This window comes from Phalangium opilio, unplaced genomic scaffold (genome assembly GCF_054372755.1).
Source record: "Phalangium opilio isolate 3A_F unplaced genomic scaffold, DU_Popi_V2 ptg000217l_1, whole genome shotgun sequence".
Lineage (NCBI taxonomy): Eukaryota > Metazoa > Arthropoda > Arachnida > Opiliones > Phalangiidae > Phalangium > Phalangium opilio.
Genome location: NW_028324218.1, coordinates 1005861 through 1018340, shown reverse-complemented (window position 1 = coordinate 1018340; position 12480 = coordinate 1005861). Strand labels below are relative to the sequence as shown.

Below are 12480 nucleotides of genomic sequence, written 5' to 3'. Positions count from 1 at the left end.
ATCCCTTATGGGGCCAAACCAAATCTTATGGGTGGACATAGAAGTATAGATGTATAGAACATTTTCGGACTCCAGATTGATTTCCCATAGAACTTACCATCCATGAATCCCACTGCATCATGTACTAAGTCAAACCAAGAAGTGATATCTAGTTTATTAGGGAGAAGATGCCTAAGTATTGGCCCGCCATAGTCCTGCAGTCCCCCCTTTCAAAATACAAATGGGGACATAAAAGGAGGAGACCGGGCTATTTCTCCTCCTCTCCTCAGTCGGAAAATATGACTGTAATTTTCGTCCTCATTCGCGTCGCGCTGACGTGCACGAGTTTTCAAGAACCAATGAGATGCTGGTTATTGTAATTTAGAAGTGGCGGGGATTAACTCCGGACACGTCTACGTTTGGACTGGAGATAAAGAGCTAGAAATGTGGATGAATGAATTTATACCTTCTCCCTAATAAACTAGATATCACTTCTTGGTCAAACTATAATTAAATTACCCCTTCTATTGCAACACCACGTAGACCTTTATTAAATGTTCAAAATAATGCAACGGTACCGTATATGAATGTTGAACACGCCAAAGGGTTATTAAGATATTAATCGATCGTGGAAATGCGTCGAAAACCTCCCTTTTTTCTTTAAAATGCATAAATACATTATTACGAAACAACACCATAACCTATTTACTCAATTTATTTAACTTGCGAAAATATTTTATTCCAAAAGGAAATACCAGTGCCTTATTCCAAAATGAATCAAATGACGTCACGGTGGTATTTTATTTTTTCCCCACCAGTGCAATGTTACGTAGTCAACACCATATTGTATTTTTACCGAGGGGCTGGTCTCTTAGTGTAATCGATGTACACGAATGTACCTTTGACTGTTCTAATGTGATTACGCGTAATCTTTAAAAACTCCGCCCTTAACAGTGCAAAAATTATTGCATGTATTACGTAATCGGTGTATAGGGAATTTGACAGTGATTAGCCCCTCGGTTTTTACCTCAAAGTTTTATTATTAACAGTGAAAAAAAAATATAATAACAGACTAAACTTTATACAAAAACACGTCAAAATATAATAAAAGAACCGCAGTTTTCTTTATATATTTATGTCTTTCCAAGACGCTAACATACTATAAATTTTCACGAACCCCGCCAACGTAAACATACGTATAAATATTAATATATAGCGTGTCATTTATTATATGCATAGGGGTTGTAAGAAAAATATGGCTATACATTTTATATTATCATAAATAAATAAATAAGATAAACCCTTATAAGTTATAAATGTTTTACTGATAACCCCTTTAATTATATTAAATTTAACGTAAGAAACGATGAAAGACAATGAATGCTTTAAGGGGTCATCCCTAAAACACTGTTTTCAATCAATGTTCATAACTTTAACTTGTGTTAGGGGCTGTTCAGTACATGTCCCTTATGGGGGGTCAAACAAAATCGGTGTGGTCATAGAAGTATAGATGCATCCAACTGAAATCATGTTACTACTTAGGCAAACTATAATTACCCAAGGAGCTCATTTTGTAATGGACATAAACACCCTGTATAACTCTTTGATACTCACAAATTACTTACGGCTAGTTAAACTTATGAAGAGTTATCATATAGACTTATGATGTTTTTGTTTTATTATGGATTCGCAATATAAGAATTGAGAGCTCGCGCACTTTATAGGGGTCCCATAGTTTTTGGCGCCTATTTTTCCCGCCGCCAACTGTATGATGCCCGGATCCTGTCTAACAATATATATAAATATATATCTTTGTTTGTTCCGGGGGCAGGGGGAGGGAAGGGAAGGGTCATCCGTAGGGGGTTAAAATAATAGAGGTCACCATGCAGCACCAGGAAGATCAGAGAACAAAACTTCCCATAGAACTTTAATCCCCTAGTGTGTTCGTCTCGCTGGAAGGAAAAATCATGTTTATTCTTTTGGTTAAAGGTTATATAAAAACCTACTTTATATATTTATTATAGGGGACTTTATTATAAAGACTTGGTTGAAATGAAATAATGTGGATAGGTTGAAGAATTGACCATTGCGAAAAGGGGGCGGGGTTTAGTGTCGTCTGCTTCATATTTAAGGGTTAAAAAGGGAGTTATGTGGATGTAAAGAAGATAATTAAGTTACCAGTCTTGTGTGCACCTAAGTACGTTTTTAAGTCACTTCTAATGTCTTTGGACTCTAATCGGAGTGTGTTAGATTTTAATAGATTTTGTAGGTGGTTTTTAATTGATTTTGTAGGTGGTTTTTAATTGATTTTGTAGGTGGTTTTTAAATAATTTTGCAGACAGCTTTAATCGACTGTGTATACAGTTTTTAATTGATTTTGTAGACAGTTTTTTAATCGACTTTGTAGACAGTTTTTAATTGACTTTGTAGATAAAGAAGACAGTTCTAATCTTTCAGTCCAAGAATGGGTTTTTGAACTTCTTTAGCGAACGTCGTCAACTTTTGAAGTCGCAAACGTATAAGTTAACTAGGGCACACAATCAGGTTTCCAAACCATTGGAAGTTAAGCGATATTTCTTTCGTTCCCATTGTGGGATGCTTCTCTTTTGAGGAAATCGGCTTCTTTGATCTTATTCGACACTTTCTGATAATACCCAGACTGCCTTTCGGTCAGTTTTTGATAATTTCATTGTACGCCTTTCGTATAGCCGCAACCGATTGCGGATAATCTTTCCAGATCAGCTAACTGGAAAAGTCCTTTCTGAATTTTTCCATCCAGGAATGCATACAGCTTATTGGAATCATTGTGTGTCCCCCATGTTCTCCATTTTAAAATTCGTCATACGTATAGCTCCTCCCACAAAATCTGCCCTAGATACGTTGAGTGAAAATAACATGGATGGCAATACGCAATGATTCTTAGTAGCTGTATCAATTCCTGCCTCATCTTTTGTAGATACGTAAGAAGATCTTTGATTTCATTTAATGATATTTTTTTCGTTTTGCAATCGTTTGCTATAAGCGCTTTTGTCTACGATGCAAGATTGCTTTAAATTTTAGCAAAGTTATCAATTCAATGGTCGTACTCGATTTGAACAATGGGTCCTGGATTATAGATAAGGTTAAAGGTTATCTGTTGCCATCTTTAGTATAGTAGAGTCTGCTCTGGCTGGGAAAAATTGCCTATTTGTAAATTAACGGCGTGTTGAAAACTTTCATGGAAACTTTTTCAAAACTAATATTATGTCATATAAGTTTTTCCTTATGCCCCTTAACACACTTCGTAAGTTAAGTATTAGTCTATGAGCCACGTACCATGATGTAAACCCCTTTACCATAAGTTTATAAGATATGTTATGTTCCATAAGTTTGTTTAATTAATCTCTGGTCATGACAAACTGAATTTAAAGGCTTGTAATTTTGAAGTGAGTGAGTGAGTGAGTGAGGTAGGTCATAGATTCGAGAGGAGGTAAAACGAGGGAAGCCTGGTGAGTGAGTGAGGTGGCGCTGCTGTCAAATTTGGGCTTAGTAATGCGGACTAAATAGGAGTGCCTAGATGGAATAGGTCCTAGGATGCAAAATTAATTAACCACCACCGAGTGTACTTAGGACTTCAACTGACTCGCTCCCCCTCGTTCTCCTTCTCGAACTAGTTATCTCGAGCTGCTGTAAGTCTCTCAGTAGCATTACGAATCGTATAGGTAGTGCATATCATACTTATGGAGCGAACATATCACTTATAAACTTATGATGGTATTAATGCAGGGTCATGCTTGCACCTTTTGAAGTGCAATCACGTGCCGCTGCAATATCAATTTCGTCAATCTCTCAATTTGATAAAATCTGTCTGTTATGTTTCGTGTTTAGTAAAAGTCACAGGTACTTAATTAACGAACATACTTTAATACTGATTGAGTTACAACAAAGATATTGAGAATGATTAATTCACGACTTAGAAAAACGTCTATATAGCTTAGTCTCTTCATTCGCTCTGTCACTCTACATCACTCTATCACGTGATGTTCATCTTGGAGCGCCGCCTTGCGGTCAATACACAACACTCCTTCCCCCAATAATTGATGGACAAAGTCAGCAAGATATTTCGGAGGGACCCGGGGACGTAGGGAACGGCGAGGAGTAACTGCGGTTGACGCGGAAGATTCGGCATTAGTTGACGCGTCGGATTGAGCAGGTTGAGTATCGCGGGGCGAGTCCACCTGTTGCGAAGGTGATGGTGATCGTGCTGTAGTTGGGGGCATGGAAGGCGTTTCATGCGCGGTTGAGTCAACCCGTTGTCTAATCTGGTCCGCGTGTCGTCGAATAACGGTACCGTCCATAGTGGCGGCCCGATATGAGAGAGGACCCGTGGCGTCTACTACGGTAGCTGGGGTCCAACGAGGGCCGGTCGTATAGTTGCGAACATATACTGGATCGTTAGGTGAAAACGACCGAATCTTTGTGTGGGTCTGTGCCGCAGAGGTTACCTCCTGTTGTTTCTCACGCATAGCTTTATTTAAATCAGGGTGAAGACGATCCAATAGCGAAGTTAAGCGGCGATTCATTAATAATTCGGCCGGTGATTTCCCTGTCGTAGTGCATGGAAGTGTGTGCTGTGAGTATAGGAAACGGGCTAATCTGGTTTGCCAGTCGCCACTTATGATTCGTTTGAGAGCCTCTTTGGTAGTTGCCACCATGCGTTCGGCCTGTCCGTTCGACGATGGGTGGTATGGCGCGACGAATACTTGTCGAATTAGGTTCGATTGTAGGAACGTGCGGAATTCTTCCGAAGAAAATGTGGTTCCGTTATCTGAAGCAATGGTGTCTGGTAAACCATGCGTAGCGAAGAGAGTCCGTAGTTTCGCTATAGTGGTCTTGGCGGACAAAGAAGTCACGGGCATAACTTCGAGCCATTTAGAGTGAGAGTCCACGACTAAGAAGAACGTCTGGCCTTGGTACGGACCGGCAAAGTCTATGTGTAATCGAGACCATGGTTTTTCAGTCCATTCCCAAGGGTGAATTGGTGCCTTCGGAGGGTTCCTACGCGTTTCTTGACACGTGTCGCACGCTTGTACGGTAGTTTCGATCGCTCTATCCAGATTTGGCCACCATACATAACTACGGGCTAGACCCTTCATTCGAACGATTCCTGGATGGGAACCGTGTAAGATTGTAAGAACGTCGCACCGCAGATCCTCGGGAACAATGACTCGACAACCCCAAAGGACGCAATCACGATGGACGCTTATTTCGTGGCGTCTACGGTAGTACGGAAGAAATCGCTCCTCTGGTACGGTAGGTGGCCAGCCATTGAGAGACCACAAGGCCACGCGAGATAAGGTGGGGTCGGACTTGGTCGAGCGGGCTATGGTAAGCGCGTCGATGCGGTCGACCGGGACGTTCTCCAAGAGTAGGACTTCGGAGAGTTGCGGGACCTCAACGTCTGGCGTCGCGGCCGGCAACCGACTAAGAGCGTCAGCATTAGCAATTTTGGTTCCCGGACGGTAAACAAGTTCATAATTGTAAGCCGATAAGAGGAGACTCCATCTTATAACCCGTGGTGAAACCATGGGCGGAAGCGGTTTAGTGGGAGTTAACAACCCCAATAGTGGCTTGTGATCAGTGTAGATTCGAAAGTGTCGACCATAAAGGAATTGATGGAACTTCTTTACGGCAGCCACTATGGCCAAAGCTTCCTTGTCGACTTGACTGTAGTTCCGTTCCGTGGGTGTCATGGTGCGCGAATAGTATGCGATCGGCGCTTCCGAGCCAGTGGGAAGTATATGGCCCAAAACGGCACCCACTCCATAGGAGGATGCGTCGCAGGTAACAGTCAACGGCAGGTTTGGATCGTAATGAACGAGCAAGTCATCTTCTTGTAGAAGGGCTTTAGCTGCCTCGAAAGCTTTACTATGGCTGTCTGTCCATGACCAGGGCGTCTCCTTTTGCAGGAGCCGGTGTAGCGGTTCAAGGGTCTCAGCTCGATTTTTTAGGAAACAGCCGTAGAAATTCAACAACCCCAAGAACGCTTGCAAGGTCGTCTTATCGTGTGGTGCCGGTAAGTTATGTATGGCGGACACCTTTTCCGGGGTAGGCTGTATGCCATTCGCATTGACTTTGAACCCTAATAGTTCTAATTCGGTTACGGCGAAATTACATTTCGAACGGCGAAGCTGAATACCCGCGCCATCGAAACGTTGAAGAACCTGTTCGAGTCGGTTATTGTGATCTTCCATTCCCCTTCCCTGGACGAACACGTCATCCAGGTATGGTATGACCCCGTCAATACCAGATAAAAGTTCTTCCATTCTTTTCTGGAAAATGGCCACAGCAACCGAGATGCCAAAAGGTAGTCGCAGGACGTTAAATAACCCTTTATGAGTGTTCAAGGTCAGCATTTGCGATGTAGGTTCATCGACTGGGAGTTGTAAGTAGGCGTCCGTTAGGTCCAGTTTTGAGAAAACTGTTCCGCCATTGACAGTAGTCAATATGTCCGTTACCGTGGGTAGCGGGTAAACAAATTGAATTATAGCCTGATTAACCGTGCTACGGTAATCACCACAGACCCGGATACTTCCGTCCGGTTTAATTACGGGAACTATTGGTGTAGCCCAGTCGGAATATGAAACCGGGGCTAGGATACCCTTTTTTGTCATCTCATCCAGTTTATCCGAAATTCGATCTCGCAACGCGAAGGGCACTGGGCGGGCCTTTAGAAACCGTGGCGGACACCTCTTCTCCACTTTTATGGAAATAGGTGGCCCCTTGAAGGTACCCAGCTTGTTTTGGAATAAGTGGTCGTACTTTTGTAGGATTGACTCGGTAGAGACCATCTCAAGTCGGTTAAGTTGTGGGTCCTGGATAACAGATATTCCAAGGCGTTTGAACCAACTTCTGCCGATGAGAGATTTACCTTTGCCTTGTATGACAACCAGAGGTAACTTAGCTTCCACCGACTTATAGGATACTGAAACGTCAGTATAGCCTATAATTTCCAGCTTCTCAAGAGTCCAAGTTCGCAGCAGCTGATCGTTTACAGGTAATAATGCAGGTGGTGTGACAGGCCAAAGCTTTACATAAGTGGCAGAGCTGATAATCGAGTGCATTGAGCCACTATCGACTTCCATACAATGAGCTAAGCCATTTAGTTTGACTGTAAGATCGTAAGGTGGCGGGTCTTCATAAGATGAAAGACTGTATATATTATGAAAACAGCTAGGTGTATCATATTCAGGTGCATGGGAAGTAATGGAAGTAGAACCAGTGACTTCAGGGTTAGTTGGAGTAGCTTCAACGTTATGCAACTTGCGGTTATGTTTAGGCTTCGGTTTCTTCATATCATGAGCTTTACTGTGGCATACTTTAGCGATATGACCCGTTTTCCTACAGTAGTCGCAAGTTACCGATTTGAATTTACAATGGTCAGCCTCGTGATTATCGCCACATCGATAACAAGTGAACTTTCGAGTGGGTGCTTGTTTCTTTCGGGAAGAATTTGACTCGTTAGGTTTGAAATAATTCGTGTTACTTGCTTGATGTTGAAGTCCGCGAATTTCCAGGGTATTGTGCGTAGCGGCTTCCCCCGCTAAAGCCTGAGCAGTAGCAGTGGTTAAGGTGAGCGTAGCATCAGCCAAAAGGCGTCGTTGTATCGCGTCATCGCGGAGGCCGCAAACCAAGCGATCCCGGAGCATAGAGTCCAAGTGTGTGCCGAAATTACAATGTTCCGATAGACGACGAAGGTCGGCGATAAATGTGGCCACAGTCTCATTAGGGAGCTGATCCCGTTTGTGAAACTTGAAACGAGAAAGGATCTCGCTAGGGACAGGAGCAAAATGACCGGAGACCGTAGCGATTAAGTCGGTGTAGGACACGGCACTCGGAAGGGCCGGCGAACGGAGAGAGCGAATTATCGAATATAGGGCAGGCCCACAAACCGATAAAAATATGTCCCGTTTCTTTGCAGCATCAGTAATGGTATTCGCGGAGAAGTATAAGTCCAAACGTTCCTGGTATTCAGGCCAAGACACGGAGGCATCGGGGCGAAATTCTTCTATATGGCCAAAAGTTGCCATCGTATTGCGCAACTCGAAGTAACACGTACCGTCAGAACAGTAACCACAAGAGGGGCCTACCGGAAAACGAGAACCAAGGTTCGTAAAATAATTCTTCGCATTATAAGGTTCGCTTATATAGGGGGTCTCCAAGACCCAGTTTTCAAAATGACGAGCTCGAGGGGGAAGACACACTTATTCCCTACGAGTGACGTCACTGAATGTCTATAGAAAAGAAACAAGGCGCGACGACTGACGCGTCCTATTTTTTAGAACCTCGAAGTCGAAGGCTCGAACTCTTTTGCTTTCCTACGGTCCTACCCTGTGTTGTTGTGTAGTTTTTCTCGGGTAGCCGGGCTTCGGACTTGGCTTTCTTAAATATTCTTAACTGATCTTAATTAAGCTAGATTTGGAAACAAGGTAAATATTTAAATTAAATAACTGTTTTGCTTAGTTTGTTCATACTACATTCCTATACTGAAATTATTACATGTTAAATATTAAGGAATAAGGAAACTGTTACAAAGGCTTAGCTCGAAAAGTGTCAATTATTGTCAGACAAACTATAACTACTAGATCAGAAATCAAGGTAAATATAATGATTGTCTTTAAACATTTAAATAATCTTTTAGAAATATAGTAACAACGGGTAATTCTCGCAGATAAATAATGAAATTGTAAAAAAGCTAATGCTTGATCCAGGGCTCACGATGATTGAAGTATATAAGGGATATTGTACCCAGAATTAATTATCGCAAATCAACCCCATCGTCATGCCTGGACTACATTGTGCCGTATTTGGATGTAATAACTATTTTAATAATACCAGGGGAAAGGATGTCTCGTATCATAGGTTTCCAGCAGAGAAGAACCAAAGGCATTTATGGTTAAGTAAATGCAATGCACTACCGTCTGCAAAGTTTAATCCCCGGTACGCGAGGATTTGCTCTGTTCATTTTCAAAAGGAGGATTTTGAAAGAGATTTAAAAGCTGAGCTAATGAATTCAAAACCAAAACAAATTCTAAAGCCAGGTGCTTTCCCGTCACTAAATTTGGGGGAAAAAGAATCTTTATGTCAAACAACGCCAGCCTCAGAACGACCTTCACGTCAGCCGTTTCGATCACTTATTAATAGTAATACTGTTAAATCGAACCGCACATCTCAAAATCCTGATTCATGCGCATTCCAAAGAGAATTTTCTAAAAACCTTGGTATAAAGAACCATCCACAAGTCAACGTGTGGGATAGCCAAACTGTCTGCGATAATAATGTCAACAATGAACGCCAAACTGTTTGTGATAATAATGTCAATAATGAACGCCAAACTGTTTGTGATAATGTCATTAATGAGGGCCAAATTGTCTGTGATAAAAATGTCAGTAATGAGGTCCAAACTTTCTGTGATAAGAATGTCAATAACGAGGGGCAAACCGTTTGTGATAAGAGTGTCAATAATGAGGGGCAAACTGTTTGTGAAAAGAGTGTCAATATTAAGGAGGGCCAAACTGTTAGTAATATTAATGTTAGTGAGAGCTATAACTCTTGTGATATTTTCAGTATTGAGGAGAGTCAAAATATATGTGGTATTAATAACGATGTTAGTGAGAGCCAAGCTTTCTTTGATATTAGCGACAGCCAGATTAATGAGTCTATTGTTGATGAACGAAATACCTTTTTATTTTTCAATGGTTGTCAAAGTACTCCTATTCAAAATCAAATTAATAGTGAGAACGATACAAGGAGTGAATCGTTGGCATCAGACTTAACTTTTTCAGCATTAGATATTTGTCATATAGCGACCAGAGATCAGGTTAATCATCATACTGAGGATCACAGTACATCCAAAAGTGTTTCAAAATTTGATTCACAAGAGAAATGTAAAATTATAGATTCAGATTCTGTGTTTAGGAATAGTATTGAATCTTTGGCAAATGATGAGAGAGAAAAACCACCCAATTCTTCAACCCCGAGACAATGTACTTGCAATGTTAAGGAGTGGGGGGATAAATGTGAAAAACTTAGGTTAAGGCTAAAAAAAGCTGATAAAAGGGTTGGTAAAGTTTGTTGTCGGTTGTTTAAGAAAAACCAGAAGTTAAAGAGGTTAAATGCGCAACGACATTCAGAAATGTTTTTAAGTAGAAAAATCAAAAAAGATTTTAAAGTATTAACGAAACGAAATAGAGAACTAGAGAAACTCCACCAAAGATACAATTCCATAGTTGAAAAGGTTTTTACACCTAGTCAAATAAAAATGCTAATGGGGAAGAAAAAAGTTAGGTGGTCGAAGGAAGATTTAGCAAATGCCTTTGCCTTAAGGTACTTAAGCAAAAGAGCTTACACTTATTTAAGGGAAAAACGTGGAATTCCTTTACCTCACTTATCAACACTGAGAAGATACGCCTCTCAAATAGATTTAACTCAAGGAATACTCAAGGACATACTAAACTTAATGCAAGCAAATGCTCACAGCATGAAAATAAAAGACAAACTAGTCGTTCTAACTTTTGACGAAGTTAAGGTGACAGCTACGAGAGAGTACGATGTTAAAAGAGATCAGGTTATTGGTCCCCATAACCAGTTACAAGTAATAATGGCACGTGGCCTTTTCTCAGGTTGGAAACAACCTATATATTTAGGGTTTGATCAAAAAATGACAAAATCGATTCTAACGTCAGCAATTATGGAACTAAATAAAATAGGATTTACAGTAGTTGCCTGTGTTAACGATATGGGTGGTGGAAATCTGGGTCTGTGGAGGGAGTTGGGAGTCAGTATTAATAGAACATGGTTTCATAACCCAGCCAAACAAGGAGAATATATATACTGTTTCGCTGATACTCCTCATCTTTTAAAATTAATTCGAAATTGGTTTCTCGATACTGGCTTCCTTATTGACAAGAAAATAATTAATAAAAAACCCGTGGAGGAAATTTTAAAAAAAGATGAAGGGGAACTCAAAACTTGTCATAAATTAACAAAATGGCATTTAGAATGCATAAACACTCAACGGCAAAATGTTCGACTGGCAGCGGAACTTATGTCCCATAGTGTTGCCATGGCTGTTAAGAGGTCAGGATTAAGTGATACCACGGCTGAATTTATTCAAACAGTAAATCAATGGTTCGACGTAATGAACAGTTATATCAAATATGATTCGTCAAATCCTAAATGCGGTTATGGGGTTCATATGGAAGAACAAGATGAGATTCTTGATAAAATGACACATCTAGTGAAAAATATGAAATGCATAAAAAAACCCAATCCAAAGAAACCAAGCCCAACCGTTGAAGTTTATCAATCGCTCCAAGTTTTTCAAAAGGGAATAATTATAAGCAACACGTCCTTAAGAGATCTTTGGCATGATCTTAATAACAAATATGGCATTACGTATATATTAACCCATAGGGTAAACCAAGATTGTTTAGAGAATTTTTTTTCCCAGCTTAGAACAAGAGGGGGGCTGGACGACCACCCAACACCCCTTAATGCTTTGTTTCGTATTAGAATGATAATTCTAGGTAAAAACCCAGGGGTTGTGCAGCGAAATACAAATACTGTTTCTCAAATTACTGATGAGTATTTTATTACTGATGTTATGTTTCAATCTGATATTATACCCGAGGACATTGAAATCAACGATTATATAGAAGACATTTTTAGTGCAAACACAGAAATAACTAATGCTATGAATATTGTACCTGTAAGAACGCCAACCCAGTCCCCAATTAAAAAAAGCCCCAAAATTCTATGCGAGAGTGGTAGACCAGATACGAATTCATTAATTAGCAAAGCGTTTCTTTCACCAAACAAAAATGTGCATTTTGGGAAAGAAAATGAAACGGTTTTCACGGATTATGAAGAGTCTGGAATGGAGTACCTCGCTGGCTGGGTGGCAAACAAATACTACAAAAAATACCCTGATATCAGCCTTAAAAGTCAGTCAGGGCATTTGATGGATCACTGTTATAGCGTACCATCTTGGGTCTCAAGTTTAAATTATGGTGGTATCGTTGTACCTTCTTTAAGTTTTTTGAATAACTCTAGAAAATTTGAAAACCATTTCGTAACATATCACAATCAAGCCGCATCAACCAAAAATAGCTGCAGTATTTTAAGAAGTGAAAAGGGCGTTGTTAACAATTTGACAGATTATTTAACTCCTTTATTCCCAGAATATCCCAGAGAGATCATTTTCTCATATATTAAAATGCGAACCCTTATTAGAATGAAATATCTCAATAATAAAACTAATCAAGATGCCCAAGAGAGAAAAAAAGAAAAGAAAATTAAAAAGTTAAGCAAATAAAAATGATTATAAAATGTTAACTATAAGAGTGAAAAAATTAATACTTAAGCAGCGGCCATAATATGGAGTTATTAAGATTGTATTACTGTTTTTATTAAATGGCAATGCCATGTATTGTTGATGGAATAAATTAAAATAATTATTCA

The 12480-nt window shown here is 40.1% G+C and overlaps 1 protein-coding gene across 1 annotated transcript; it reads left to right on the top strand.

The window, feature by feature from the left end:
- The first annotated feature begins 8036 nt into the window (after positions 1-8036).
- On the top strand, positions 8037-12480 carry LOC149615436 (uncharacterized). Its single transcript, XM_089857447.1, has 4 exons — positions 8037-8126; positions 8301-8447; positions 8533-8616; positions 8690-12480. The coding sequence occupies exon 4, from the start codon at positions 8801-8803 to the stop codon at positions 12332-12334; it is 3534 nt and encodes a 1177-aa protein (XP_089713573.1). The 5' UTR covers positions 8037-8126; positions 8301-8447; positions 8533-8616; positions 8690-8800; the 3' UTR covers positions 12335-12480.

Coding starts and splice junctions, on each gene's coding strand:
- LOC149615436 (XM_089857447.1), top strand. CDS start 8,801: ATGCCTGGACTACATTGTGCCGTATTTGGATGTAATAACTATTTTAAT.